Source organism: Mus musculus, chromosome 6 (assembly GCF_000001635.26).
Source record: "Mus musculus strain C57BL/6J chromosome 6, GRCm38.p6 C57BL/6J".
In the NCBI taxonomy this organism is placed as follows: Eukaryota; Metazoa; Chordata; class Mammalia; order Rodentia; family Muridae; genus Mus; species Mus musculus.
The window spans coordinates 5,044,288-5,058,725 of NC_000072.6; the positions used below are offsets into that span (position 1 = coordinate 5,044,288).

The 14,438-nt window shown below is 41.0% G+C and overlaps 1 protein-coding gene and 1 long non-coding RNA gene across 17 annotated transcripts in view; one reads left to right on the forward strand and one right to left on the reverse strand.

The window, feature by feature from the left end:
• Ppp1r9a (protein phosphatase 1, regulatory subunit 9A) overlaps positions 1-14,438 on the forward strand; it is a 262,790-nt gene that overhangs the window by 141,416 nt on the left and 106,936 nt on the right. For all 16 annotated transcript variants that reach the window (XR_003956199.1, NR_156747.1, XM_006505071.4 and 13 more), the window contains exons 3-4: positions 1,649-1,781; positions 13,171-13,291. Coding sequence is in view for 14 of the 16 variants with exons in the window: in XM_006505071.4 (XP_006505134.1) it covers positions 1,649-1,781; positions 13,171-13,291 (254 nt within the window). In the remaining 2 variants the exon portion in view is untranslated. The remainder of the gene's footprint in view (positions 1-1,648; positions 1,782-13,170; positions 13,292-14,438) is intronic.
• Positions 1,775-10,401, reverse strand: Gm52886. Its single transcript, XR_003956395.1, has 3 exons — positions 10,287-10,401; positions 5,634-6,339; positions 1,775-3,562 (listed from the first exon to the last, which is right to left on the reverse strand). It is a non-coding gene; the product is annotated as a predicted gene, 52886 (long non-coding RNA).

Consider the following 14,438-nt stretch of genomic DNA (forward strand, 5'->3'; position numbering starts at 1 on the left):
TCACACAGCAGTGTTCCTGTGGTGAAGAAACCTACTAGAAAGTGAAGCTCCAGGAATCACAAGCTCCAAACATGGGATGCCATGGGAGAGCAGGTCAGGACAAGTCCCCTCAGGTGCAGAGCTGCCAAGGGCAGAGGTGTGAGGAGCGAAGCCCGTGAATAGTTTTACTGTGTGTACCTATGCGTGAACATTACATCTGCACTCTTGCTTATTCCAAACAAGAGCAGCACAGAACTCCCCAAATGCACTTAATGTTATCGAGAGCAGCGGGGCCAGTTTTGGAGGCATCGATGCCTTTCGTCCATTGTTTTCTTTAGTCAGTCTGCTTCCTGTTTCTATTCTGGTTTTTAATATACTTTCAAAAGCTTTTTACTAACAGGTTATAAGAGTTTGAGGGGAGACTTGTAGCGCCTTCTCGGATGTAATTTAAGTGCTTAATAACTTTTGAATTGAATTGATACCAGCAGCCTTTATTCTAGATATTGATTGCACTTAGTGATAGATACAGTCCATTCTCTAAAATACTCTTCAGTGTCCTGTGTGATTTGGTGGCTACTTTAGTTCCTTTGCAAATAGACAAATTTATTACGGCTCTGTCTGAGGGCCACACATAGTCTTGTGAATGACTTAAGTTAGAAATAAAGACAGTCAATATCTTGTTCGTTTTACAGCCTTTGAGCAATATGTTGATAGCTATTTTCTAGAAAGAGCCAATATAAATTTAAATTAAATCTATATGCAAGTAAAATGGTGTATGGCAGATGAAAGACACAGTTGCACATAGTCCAGGACAGTGTAAAATGGAAATCGATTTTGGTAATTCTGTGATTAAGATGTAATTATAGCATTGATATACTACACTCTTGGGGCTAGTATAATCCATACGATAGGGCAGGTTCAGTTCTGGGGTTCGGGAGATAGCTTTGATGTGCTTTACTCTAGTTTGGCAGGAAATAGCAAATGCTTCCCTTGTTAGTCAATTCTGAAGGAGTAAAGCTTGGCGAGTATTTCTCATCACACAAAGCACTCCATGGCCCTGCTGTTTCTTCAGTTATTGAAAGTGATAAAGTGTCTCGTACCATTTTAATTTAGTAAGTTACTTTTATTTGCATTCAATTTTCCTTTTCCTAACATCTTGATTAATTTTAAATATCAAATGATTGTTAGGAGAAAGGTATCAGCGACTGGGGTGAGGGTCACTAGGTTGGAGAGCAAGCCTAAGGACCTGAGTTCAAATCCCCAGAAACCATGTAAAAAGCCAGGCACGGCCCACATGTTATCCCAGAAATATAGGTGAGCAGAAACAGGGCTTTGTGGACTTACAGGCTGGCAGATCAGCTCCAGTTTGAGTGAGAGACCCCGCCTTAAGGGAGTGGAGAGAGTGATGTCTCTGTACTTTATATGAGCATCTCACATGCCACACACGTGCACACACATACATGCACACATACACAGAGACACACAGACATGCACTCAACATATATACTACATTCATTTTCAGATACATCTGTGAATGAACATACTCATAGCATTTTTTAAAAGAACAAGAAATATGTCATTGTGTTTGTTTTTTTCATTAAATTGTGTAGTTTGATACTGAATGGCATCTTTTCTGTATGACCATTTTTTTCTTGGCCTTTTCCTGTAGGTTTTCAACACATACTCCAATGAAGACTATGACCGGAGAAATGACGACGTTGACCCTGTAGCCGCATCTGCTGAGTATGAGCTTGAAAAGCGAGTAGAAAAACTGGAACTTTTCCCAGTGGAACTGGAGAAAGGTACACAGGATTCCAGTGTGCGCATTTTCATGTCTGTGCTGGTAACATTATTGACTTTTCCAGAGGGTAGATTGTTTCTAAGAATTGAGTAAGGTTGTAACTCTCTCTGAAGTTTACCAGGTTTCAAAATGAGTTGATGCAGATTTTGAGTCAATAGTTTACTAAATGACACCCCCATCTCACCAGCTCCCAAACAACCCAGTTCCTTTGTCTGGCTGGGATGCAGGATCATATGGTAGACGTGCTGGCTGGTTTTATGTCAACTTGACACAATGTAGAGTCTCTCGAGAGGAGGACGCCTCAGTTGAACCGGGAACTTAAGCAGGGAAGGAACTGATGCAGAGGCCATGGACGGATGCTGCTTACTGCTTGCTCCTCATGTCTTGCTCACCCTGCTTTCTTATAGAACCCAGGACCGCTCATGATAGGCTGGACCCTCCCACATCAGTTATTAGTTAAGAAACTCAGGTGTTCCTATCTGGGTTTTGATGGTGAGCCGTGATGTGGAAGTGTGAACCAAATAAACCCTTTCCTTTGAAAGTTGCTTTTGTCTTGGTAATAGTGACCCAAGCTCAGACAAATTGGTACCGCGATCACGCGTGACACACCTGCTAAATTATTTTTGGGAGGATCGTGAAAGGAGTTTCAAACATTGGACTAGAAAAGCAATAGTAACCCAGACCAAGATTGTGTGTGTGTGTGTGTGTGTGCGCGTGCGTGCGTGTGCGTGTGTGTGTGTGTGTGTGTGTGTGTGTGTGTGTGTGTGTCTTATTACTTTGTTGGTGTTACTGGAAGGGCTGGTGAAGGTTAAAGTCTACAGGAGGCTGATCTTGAGGAAAAGGTTTGAAGTTTTCTGGTTTGGGGTAGAGAATTTCAGAATGCAGTGATGATGGGAAGTCTCTCTGGAAACTTGGAGTGAAGATTTAGAGGAAGATGGTGAGATGCAAACCTTTCAAACAGAAATGCTCCATTCTGTGTCTCTGAGAAAACTGAGACAGAGAAGGAGGAAGAGGAAGCAGACGCGTTTGTCTTGCATTTTCCTCTTGGAACAACGGCCTGTCTGCTACAGAAGCCTTTGGTGCCTGGAGCAGAGATGGTTGTGCTTGTGTTCCCGTGCGATGAGCAGCCCGGAACTGGGTTGTGCCCTGTGAGCAGAACACTAACAGATCTGAAGAACACTAACAGATCCGACAAGCCTTTTGAATGGAGGCAGATAGATGCCGTGAAAAGTCAAAAGAAAAGAAAGTCACTACAGATAGTAAACACTGGCTTTAAAAGGATGTTCTTCATCACACTACCAACAGGAAATTCATGGATTTCCAAGTGAAAAATTTGGCTACAGACGTTGAGGTGACAAGCATGTCTATTGTTGAGACTCACTTTGGTGACCTCGGAGGCCCAGAGGAAGAAATGTCCCCAGATCCATTTCAAGTGACTGCAAACACCCAAGAGAACCAGGAATAGCACTAACACATGAAGTGTAGACAACAGAAGGGAAACAGAACAGTGAAGGGGATACACAGTTACAATAGGAGGAGGAGAAAACGCAGGATAGATCTCCGACAAAGTGGGAGTCCTATTGGATAAAGATGAAATAAGAATCTTACATATTATAAAAGAACAAAGTAAAAGAAGAAGTGGAAGTATTTGAAACAGCTGGAATAGTATCAGGTATTCTCCAGTCTTGGGAGCCATCCTGCAGTGTGCGGCATCATGGTCCACAGAGTGAAAAGGAGGTGTCCCCAGAGTCCCATGTGCACTCCAGGGGGCGTTTGCTTCTCCTGAGGAAAGAAGAGATTTTGCTGGTTTGTAAAGTTTTCATGAACACAAGTTATCTGAGAAATTTGCTTCCAGCTATCAAGGAGGAAGAGTCACAATCTACTTGTTCAAACAGTAAAGATGGGAATTCTGTATAAATGTGAAATATAAAACTGTATGGATAATGTAATAGTTAGATCATATGGTGACTGCTCCACCTTCCACTGAGTATGGCTGACTACTCCAGTTGAGGGACACATTCATTTGGAGTTAAACGGAAACAGAGTGTTGCTCTCATTTTTGTATATTTAAAAATATACATGAAGGGTCTTATGAAATACAGCTAGTGTGTCACATGGCTGATAAGAATCAAACTTGAGAAAAGTCTAAGTATTTATGAGAGGCGTGACAGCATACCTAGTCAGTGAGCAACTGTGACTGCAGTTCATGCAGCAGTGTGTGTGGCCTCTACAAGCATAAGGTTGAGGACGTAGAAAGAGGAAATCACAGAGGTCACTCAGCTCTGCTTCCAGCTGATGTGAATTTCAAACCCAGAGAAAACTGAACAGCATATAGCTGAACACAACTATATGAGATACACAGGTGAGTAGTTGTTTTTATTATTAATTATTATTAAGTTGGTGTTTTCGGAGGACAGATGCATTGCCACCAAGAGTTAAGGAAAGCTGGGGCAGGTGCATAAGAACCTGCTCTGCAGTGGCTGTGGCTTCTGTGTTTAACAGGGTAAGGACTTTTGTTTACCTTTCTTCTGGTTGCCCAGGTAGCCCTTCAGTTCTGTAGTAGCTCTGACAGGTCTCCAACATGTGATCCTCCTGCCTCAGCATACAAATCCTAGTTTCATAAGCCTCTTCCACTTTGTGTATATTTCCCAGTTTGCTCTTGGGGTCTGAGATATGGTTTCACTAGCCCAGGCTGTCCTGGCATTGCTGATTTTTCTCTCTGTCTCTGGGATTACAGTGCCAGGCTTGCTTACTCTCTTCTTTAAACATATTTCACAGACTAACAGTTGAATACGCTATAGTGTGTGCATTTATTTCACTTGAAATTTAAAGTGGAAAAATTAACTAACCAAAGGAATAAAGTTATTCCAAGTTTCACTACATTTCTTTCTCAAGTAGACCTAACAGGCAGAATACAAATTAGGAGTAGATTAATAAAAACAAATCCATTTAAGGCTGTCTATGAAGGCAAAGCACACAGCTGATAGAAAACGAGATTGTTTTTTTAAAGGAAGAACAATCTTAAATTTAAACAAAAATTAGAATCTTAGTACTATCATGAGAATCTGGAAACTATAAAATTCTTAGATACATATTTGACAGAAAATTGAAGCTATTATTACCATCTGTCTTGGAAAGGGATATTTTTTCATGTAAAATATACAGTAAAAGCCTTACTCAAAATAAAAATTACATTAGTGTCTTTCTTTAAAATAAACATTTAAGAAAAAAGTCATTGTCTGTGAAATTAGAAGGTTCAGATGTTTTTATTTAAAGGTTTTCAAAAACTGTAGATGAAAAAGCTAACAGGGTGGTTAGCTGTACACTTCAAAATGTCTTTAAGGTGTTTAAGAAGTCCTTGGATAGAAGATCACAGAGTTGTCTTGTCCCAGTGGGTAATTCCACAGCAGGTGAACAGTGCTAATAAGAAAAATAAAAACTGCCAGAGCAGCAGTGGTGCACGCCTTTAATCCCAGCACTTGGGAGGCAGAGGCAGGCGAATTTCTGAGTTTAAGGCCAGCCTGGTCTACAGAGTGAGTTCCAGGACAGCCAAGGCTACACAGAGAAACCCTGTTTTGAAAAACCGAGAGAGAGAGAGAGAGAGAGAGAGAGAGAGAGAGAGGGGCTGATTCTCGACCATATAAATATTCCCATGAAAATCTGTCTGCCCAAAGCTTGTTCTTCATAACTTGATTTTTAATAATTTAATGACTGTCTGCTATGTGATGTTTAACCGATTTTTTTTAGTGTACAAAGATCATGTTTCCCAAATCTAATCTGTACAATTTCAGATAGTTGACAGCTATCAACTTTTTGTCTTAACTAATGCAAAACACAACAAGTGGTGAGAAACCTGAGCAGATAAATGTATTCCGTGCGTGGTTGGTGCTGCCGTCAGTCTGGATTTCTGCAAAGCAGGATGGTTTAGGGAAGGTAGAAGCAGCAAGTGTACATCCTTCCCCTCCCCCTCTTCTTCTCCTCAGCCTTCCTCCTCCTCTTCCTCCACTTCCTCCTCTTCTTCCTCAAAAAATAAACAAGAACAAACCCCAGCACATGCTGTCATTACTACGTGATTTTCACATAGTATCTACACTTCTCAGAGCAGCAAGGACTTTTGAAACTATGAAATATCACTGACCTATCATCAAACATAGGCATAAAATTAAAGAGTTGAAAAATATTCAAAACAAAACAAAACAAAAAAACAAAAACAAACCTGCTTAGCCCTGATCCCCAATCTGGGAGGATTTGGTTGCTGATAACAGAGTGTCTGGCAGTGTGTCTTAGCACAAAGAAGACCCCTCTGAGGGAGATGGCGATCATACACAGCTGACCAGACAAGTCACCACTGTGGAAGACAACTTAATTTACCGCTGCATTTCAAACTTAAGCAGTTGCCTTGATCAAAGAGTATAAATAACAGTGAATTGTCTCATATGTGCCAGTGTGGATGTAACTGTATTTGAGTCAGGAATTTCAGAGTTTCAGAGTTGGTTTTGTTTACCTGTGGATGCCTGTGCTGACAACAGGGTGCACCACTGCTTCCGTCACTCTGCCTTCTATAAGGTTTTAAATTTCAAAGTGTTAATATAAAAATGAAAATGATAAAACCCAATGCAAAGGAGCAAAAGGACACATCTTCCTAACCCCCAGCCAGTCTGTGGTAACAAATGTGCTGTTAGGTCGAGGTGGGCCACTGGCTGCTCACACGTTTAGTGAAGACTACCTTTATAAGTGAAGGTCCCTTTAAAAGTGCCAAGTCACTTCTAAAGGTGAAGGCAGCACAAGCCCCATGTTGGGGACATGCCTGTCACCCTAGCACATGGTGGCAGAGGCATCTGAAATTCAGGTCTATCTTAGGCTGCTAACTAAATACTTTTTCAAACCTCAAAAGACAATAGACAAGAACGGGAGAAAATATAAATCCAACAAAATCAGTGGCATTCAGAAAAGAAAATTGTGGGACTGGAGAGATGGCTCAGCAGTTAAGAGCACCGACTGCTCTTCTGAAGGTCTTCAGTTCAAATCCCAGCAAGCACATGGTGGCTCACAACCATCTGTAATGAGATCGAATGCCCTCTTCTTGAGTATCTGAAAACAGCTACAGTGTACATAGCTAAATAAATAAATCTTAAAGAAAAGAAAGGAAAGGAAAGGAAAGGAAAGGAAAGGAAAGGAAAGGAAAGGAAAGGAAAGGAAAGGAAAGTGTAAAGTAAATAGATCAAAGGCTTTTCACTGACTGGACCCACCCTTTGACATCTGACTGAAGAACACCAAAGGCAAAGAAGGCAAATTAGCCCCGTGTAGGAAATACATACAAGTGTGTAGCGTGAGTGGTGTTGGGCCCTGAACTTCTCTGACACACGTGCTGTGTACCTAGAAATGATTTATTTTCTAACAAGGGGAATTATCCAAATCAACAGATGGGCGAGTTGCCTTAACAGCATTTGGAATGGCATCTATTATATAAAACATGAACTCATTTCATTAGGTACATTAGGACCTACGGGTAAAGCACGCAGAGCTTACTTGGAAAGGCGCCTGTATATAAAATGTGGACACGCTTGCTGAGGATGGCATTTACAGACAAATGTGGAAGTGCTTCAGACCCAAATGGCTCCATTGCTCGCAAAGGACACACAAAACCAGCCTTACTTTGACCCTTTGTGTCAGATAAAATGAAGAGTAAGAGTTTTTCACCCATAATTTACTATTTTAAAAAAACAAAGGCTATCGTACCAACTTCAACTTTTAGAATTGCAGGTAAAATAATTTATCAAACATGGAAACATCTAGAGACTATGGGAGAGAAAATGGGTTTTTAGATATGGGAAAAAAGGCTTAGCCCTCTGTTAGCAAAGTTAACACCATGCAACTTGGAGAAAATTGTAGTCATATAGAATTGTGTTTGAAAAACTTAGTTTAAAACCTTCAAATGGGGCTGGTGAGATGGCTCAGTGGGTAAGAGCACCCGACTGCTCTTCCGAAGGTCCGAAGTTCAAATCCCAGCAACCACATGGTGGCTCACAACCACCCGTAATGAGATCTGATGCCCTCTTCTGGAGTGTCTGAAGACAGCTACAGTGTACTTACATATAGTAAATAAATAAATCTTTAAAAAAAAAAACCTTCAAATGAGCATGTGATAGACACTACCTATAAATCTTACAAAGTGCACGTCACAAAAGCAGTGGAATCCTACCTTTAAGTCCAGGAAGCTCGGAAAACATACCACCTAAGGTCAGAAGACAAACTTGGAATGCAATTTTAGTGATATAACCAGTCCAAAGAACAAAAGATTAAGTTTGCAAAACATCTCCTTGTGCTGCCATATCCACATCCATACTTGGTGAGTCAGGCTTCTGTGACTGAAACACACACCTGAGATACCAGCTGAGAGGCAAGCTGACTTTAGTGTGTGGTTTCAGACTGTGGCAGTCGGCCATGCTTTGGGGCCTGTGGTAAAGCAGCAGAAGGGAGGAGCATGTGACAGAGGAAGCTGCTCCCTCTTGACAGCCAAGAAGCAGAGGATTGAGACAAGGGGCCCGGTTCCTTGTTCTCTCTAAGGGCACAGCCTAACTTTGCCTTTTAGGCCCTGACTCCTAAAGTTCTGCAGTCTCAGAGGCAAGGTGAGGCCTGAGTCTGCACAGCACATGAGCCTTTAAGGTTCATGTAGCTAAATCATAGCACTTTCTGTCTTATCTTGGAGACACAATTTAATTTTTGTTGGGTTTTTTTTTTTTTTTTTTGGTTTTTCGAGACAGGGTTTCTTTGTATAGCCCTGGCTGTCCTGGAACTCACTCTGTAGACCAGGCTGGCCTCTAACTCAGAAATCTGCCTGCCTCTGCCTCCCGAGTGCTGGGATTATAGGCGTGCTCCACCACACCCGGCACAATTTAATTTTTTAAGTGTTAGAATTGTTAAGATAATTTGTGAGGGAAGAGGCCTGTCTCAAGATCCATAAGATACTAGCATCTTTTCCCAGGCTGGAGAGATGGCTCAATGGTTAAGAGCACTGACTGCTCTTCCAGAGGTCATGAGTTCAGTTCCCTTTAACCACATGGTGGCTCGTAACCATTTGGGTTTTTTTTTTTTTTGTTTGGTTGGTTTTTTTTGTTTTTGTTTTTGTTTTTGTTTTTTTTAAAGATTTATTTATTATATGTAAGTACACTATAACTCAGTGTACTTACATATAATAAATACTCAGATACTTCAGAAGAGGGCATCAGATTTCGTTACGGATGGTTGTGAGCCACCATGTGGTTGCTGGGATTTGAACTTGGGACCTTCAGAAGAGCAGTCGGCACTCTTAACCACTGAGCCATCTCGCCAGCCCATAACCACTGAGCCATCTTGCCAGCCCCTCGCAACCATTTGTAATGGGATCCAATTCCCTTTTCTGGTGTGTCTGAAAACAAATGCAGTGTACATAAAATACATAAATCTTCTAAAAATAGTTTTTCTCATTATTCATATACATAACTTAAGAGTAAAATGGGAAATATCTTATTTACAGTAGCAGCAAAATATTGATTATATTTATTATATAAAATATGGGATTTATCTATATTTTTATTTATATAAAGTCATCAAATATATTGCTGGATATGGTGACTCATTTCTGTAATCTCAACACATGTAAGACTAAGGGAGGAGAACTGTCCTGAGCTCATGGCCAGCCTAAAGTGCTCAGGGGTTCCAGAGCAAAAATTATCCATGACCATAGATAGAATGGCACTGTCTCAAACCCAAAGCAAAGGGGGAAATGTAAGCCTTAAGCAATGGTGGATTTACTGTATTCCTGAATAGGAAGGCTCAGGATGCTATCCTTATACATTTCCTTAGATTCAGTGCAATACAGACAGAACTGTGAACAAAGTTAAGTTATAAGAGAGTGTGGTGTAAAATAATAATATATTTTACATAGAAACATTCAGGCCTGAGGAAAGTGTAAGACTATGAAAAGTTTAATTTGCCAAATATTCCAATCTACCATAAAGCTTCGATACTCATAACAAATGATATTTACAGTGGTTAGCCAGTGAAAAACAACTGAAAATACAGGAGAAAATATTAATAGGAGAGAGCATTTGTTATGAAATGCACTCTGTCATAACTCAACATCTATCTAAAATACAAAGTTTAGCAACTTTATTGTATCATGTATAAGAAAGTCTAAACAAATTGAATGCTAAAAATTAATGATACTATATTTGAAGAAAATCTACAACAATATGTATCATCTAGGTTGGTGGGAAAACCCAATCCAAAACAGGAAACCAGAAGTTAGAAAAGTTAAAATACCATTTTGATTACGTGGAGTCTTAACCTGATAAAGGCAATTATGTCAGGAGAAAAAGAAAACAGTAAGAAAGTGAAAAACTGTCTGCATTATTGATAACAAAGTTGATATCTGTAATATTCTAAGAATCTTTGTAAATCATCATAACAAAGAGAAAAATTCAGTAGAAAAACTGGCCTTTTACAGGAAAGAAAATCTACTAACCTAGAGTCCTTGGAGACAGGCTCAAATCTCATGGGCAACACAAGGAATGTTGCGGCAGCAAGTGCCTCTTTCCTGAGAGGAAGCCAGACAAGACCCCAGGTCAGGGGGCAGCATCTTCTGTAATGGGAGGGCCTCACTGTTTTTTCCTGACTGCTTTGTCTACTTAATGGTTTTGCCTGTCTCTGGAAATGTGCAGAGGAAGAAAGATCAGTGCTCCGGGTCACTACTGAGTTCCTTATACCAATTTTATATTAGTTATATGTATTACATCTTTGGGAAGAGGGACAGTTGTATGTTTTGAGATACACATGTGGAGATCAGAAGACATCTTGCTAGGGAGTCCGTTCTTTCCTTCTACTCTGTGGGTCCTGGGAGTGGGTACCTTTACTTGTTGAGCAGTCTTGCTGACCCACTCCTGGGCTTCTTGACAAAAGTTTGTGGTTTCCAAACTTCACTTGTGCGTGGCAGTCCTCCCTGTGAACAGAGAAGAGTGGAGGTGCTGGGAGCATCCTCTTGTGAAGATGGTTGTTCTCTTCCATCCTTGTTTGGCCCTTCGTTGTTCATTTCTTCTTGGAGGAAGTCTGTACTAGAATTCAAGAGGACGCAAAGGAATGTTACTTTCCCTGAAACGATCTCTATAGATCAGGAGATGTAAATAACATTCTAGTTAGAGCAGTAAGAGGACCTATGGAAAGAAGAAAGGGGACACTTAGAGTCTACCAGTCGATCACTATAATAAAGCGAACCCCTGCAAGGACAGTGAGCAGGAATTCAGGTGAAATGCTAATTCCCCAGAGCTCTTCTGTGGAGGGAACTGGGAGGGAGGTGGCGTTCATCAATGTAGACCTGTCTACAGAACCATCTCGAGCAGAGCACAAGGGTAGGTTCCGGATCCATCTGCTATGAACACGTTATTTGAAGGTACACATTCACTGCAGAAGAACTCCATGAGCATCTTTTTTTTTTTTTTATGAGTAAATCTTTTTTTTTAAAGATTTATTTATTTATTATATGTAAGTACACTGTAGCTGTCTTCAGACACTCCAGAAGAGGGCATCAGATCTTGTTACAGATGGTTGTGAGCCACCATGTGGTTCCTGGGATTTGAACTCCGGACCTTCGAAAGAGCAGTCGGGTGCTCTTATCCACTGAACCATCTCACCAGCCCCTCCATGAGCATCTGAAGTGTGAGTCAGGAAACCGGTGCTTTACCATAATACCCACACAAAATTTCTTTTGGGATGGATGAGAACCATGTACCTGACCAATACGCAAGTCCCCCCCTTCCATCCACTGTTGTCCAAGCACAAGAGAACTTGAGGCGAAATTCCCACGGTGTGCTGAGTGTCGGGAAATCCTCCTGACCAAGTTCAGGCTGTTTATACAAGAGGAACGATTTGAATGAAGTCAATATGAAAAGTTGCATATGTGCAAACACCCTGATGCAATGGGATAAAATCGTCTTCGGTGATCACCCACACATTAGAGGATTCTCGTGTTCTCGACTTGGGGACGTTCCAATGTCTGCAGTCAAAGTGGACATGGCTTCAGCTGGACTTCATATCAGAAAGCTCGTGCAGGGAAGACACAACCTAAGCCAGAATCCGTAACAAAGCAAACATATCACTTGTTGCTGACAGCATCTCGGAAACAAATGTAGGAGAAAGACAGGGTTTTCTACATGGACTTAGGACAAAGTCATCATAAAGGCAGTTGCTGGGGCTAAGATAGGATCACTGAGGCCAGTCCTCCTCTGAAGCACTCGGAGAACAGAAAAACAACAGTTGTTGAAAATTATTTTCAGTGCATTCACTTGGATGTGTGGATGAGCTCGACTGTAATGACCTGTAGATGTTGGTTAACCTGTATCCATTTTTTTTATGCTGCTGATAAATCATGATCACAAAGACTTTGAGGCTACCAGAAAAATAACCTTGAAATGCTAACAAAATCTTTTTATTTTATTTGTGGTGAACTATATTTGCTCATGGAAAGGACAAATGAAAATGTGAATTAACACATGATTTGTATGTGAATTTGAAAATTAACTTTCAGTTATTTTTTGTATGCAACTTTTTGCTTACAAGGCCAATAAAATGGAAATAAAAGTGACAGGTTGTTAATAGAGAAGTGATTTAACATACTATGATATATCATCATGAAATATTATGCAGTCACTAGAAATGATTTAAGTGTATAAAAGTTTACCCGCAAGGTACCATTAATTTTAAACGTGTGATGCAGAGAGAAATGAAGTTCTGTTTGTGTAAAGGAAAGAAAAGGCAGTATACATGAATGTGTGTCTGCCTGTGTATGTGTGTGTAAGTGTGTCTGCCTGTGTATGTGTGGGTATCCGTGTAAGTGTGAAGAGGGATACCTGGTTACTGAGGAATAGCGATGCTTGTGGAGGAGCATAGAAGAGTTACTCACACATCCGATCTTTATTTTTCTTTTATTTTTTGGTGCTAGACATCAAGCTCTGGTGTAAGTCACGGAAGGAAAGTGCTCAACTGAGCTGACTGTACGCCTCATGCAATCTTCTAAGGAGGAGTAGACAGTAAAAAAGGAAAGATGACATTCCAAATAACTGAGGGCCACGTTCCTTTAAAATTATAAAAGTTATGACTAAAGCAGTGCACGGGGTATTCAGGGATTCTGTGAAATCTATTGATTATTCAAAACCAAATTATTGCCTTTCCTGGGACCACACTATATTACCAACAGCAGCAGAAAAATGTCTGCATCTCTTGAACCATTTGGGGACTCTCAATCTATGGAGACAAACCTACAATGCCCTGTGCACAACGAAGAACAAACCTCGCCAGCCAGCTCAGTTCTTAGAACAGGACACACTCAGCAGCTCACTGTCTTCTCCTTCCCATAGACGAGGACGGGCTGGGCATAAGCATCATTGGAATGGGCGTTGGTGCTGATGCTGGATTGGAGAAGCTGGGGATATTTGTCAAGACAGTGACTGACGGAGGTGCTGCTCAGCGGGATGGCAGGTGAGCTGGGTACTGCTGAGGGCGAACTGAATCCCAGGACCTGCCGCATGTTTCTATCAGAAAAAAACAAAACAACAAAAAAAAACCTTTTGTGTGTGTGTGTGTGTGTGTGTGTGTGTGTTTCTCAGATGTGGAAGAATATGAAAACACTTGAATTACTTTCTTATTGGTAGCAAAATATCTATGCACTAAGTGTGCATCTGTCTGTCTGCCTGCCTTTGTTTCTATCTGTTCGTGTGCTTACACAGTGTGAAGTGATCAAAGAACATGTCTTGAGAAAGTCGGCCTATGACTCCTTCAGAGATATTAAAATGAATAATAATAATTCTGGCGCTTTTGGAAATGTCAGAGGTGGGGAGAAAACTTAAGAAGTCCTTCTACCCTGCGAGGCGTTCTAGAGCCCAGTGTCCCCCCACACCTTCTCCTATGTAGAAACGTGCTAGGGCAGTGACTGGGTCTTAGAAGGAGATCTCATGAGCAGAGGCTGCAGCCTGCCCACGTGGTTAGGGTTGATGTTTTAGCTTACATCAGTGCAGCGATCATGCAGCTTTAACGTAAAGATTAAGCAAACTGGAAAGCAAAGAACTGACAGTAGACGTGAACAGTCACCCAAGATTCTGGCAGTGGGGTTCAGAGAACAGCAGCAGGCATTTTTATGTCTGACTATGTATCGCTTCACCTTCTTCTCAGGAAGTCTGTGAATCATGGGTCTCTGTTGAAACTCATTCTGCCTTCCATTATCCTAATACCTGTTGGTATACATGAGGTTCCTAAGGGGCAGGGAACACACTTAATTTATTTGCTTACTTGCTTATTTGAGACAGGGTCTCAAGAAAGGTCCCGAGTTAATAATGGAAAGTATTGGTGCCAGTACAATGGTACTAAAAGATGTCCTCTGGTTTCCATATGTGTGGACATGAGTACAAACATATAAAAACACAATATAGAATAAATAAATAAACAAAAATTTAAGCTGGGTATAGTGGCACACACCTTTAATCCTAGCACCCGGTAAGCAGAGGCAAACAGATCTCTGAGTTCTAGGCCAGCCTAGTCTACAGAGTGAATTCCAGGACAGCTAGAGCTACACAGAGAAACCATGTCAAAAAAAATAAAGCAAAACAAAAAACAAAACAAAAATAATAAA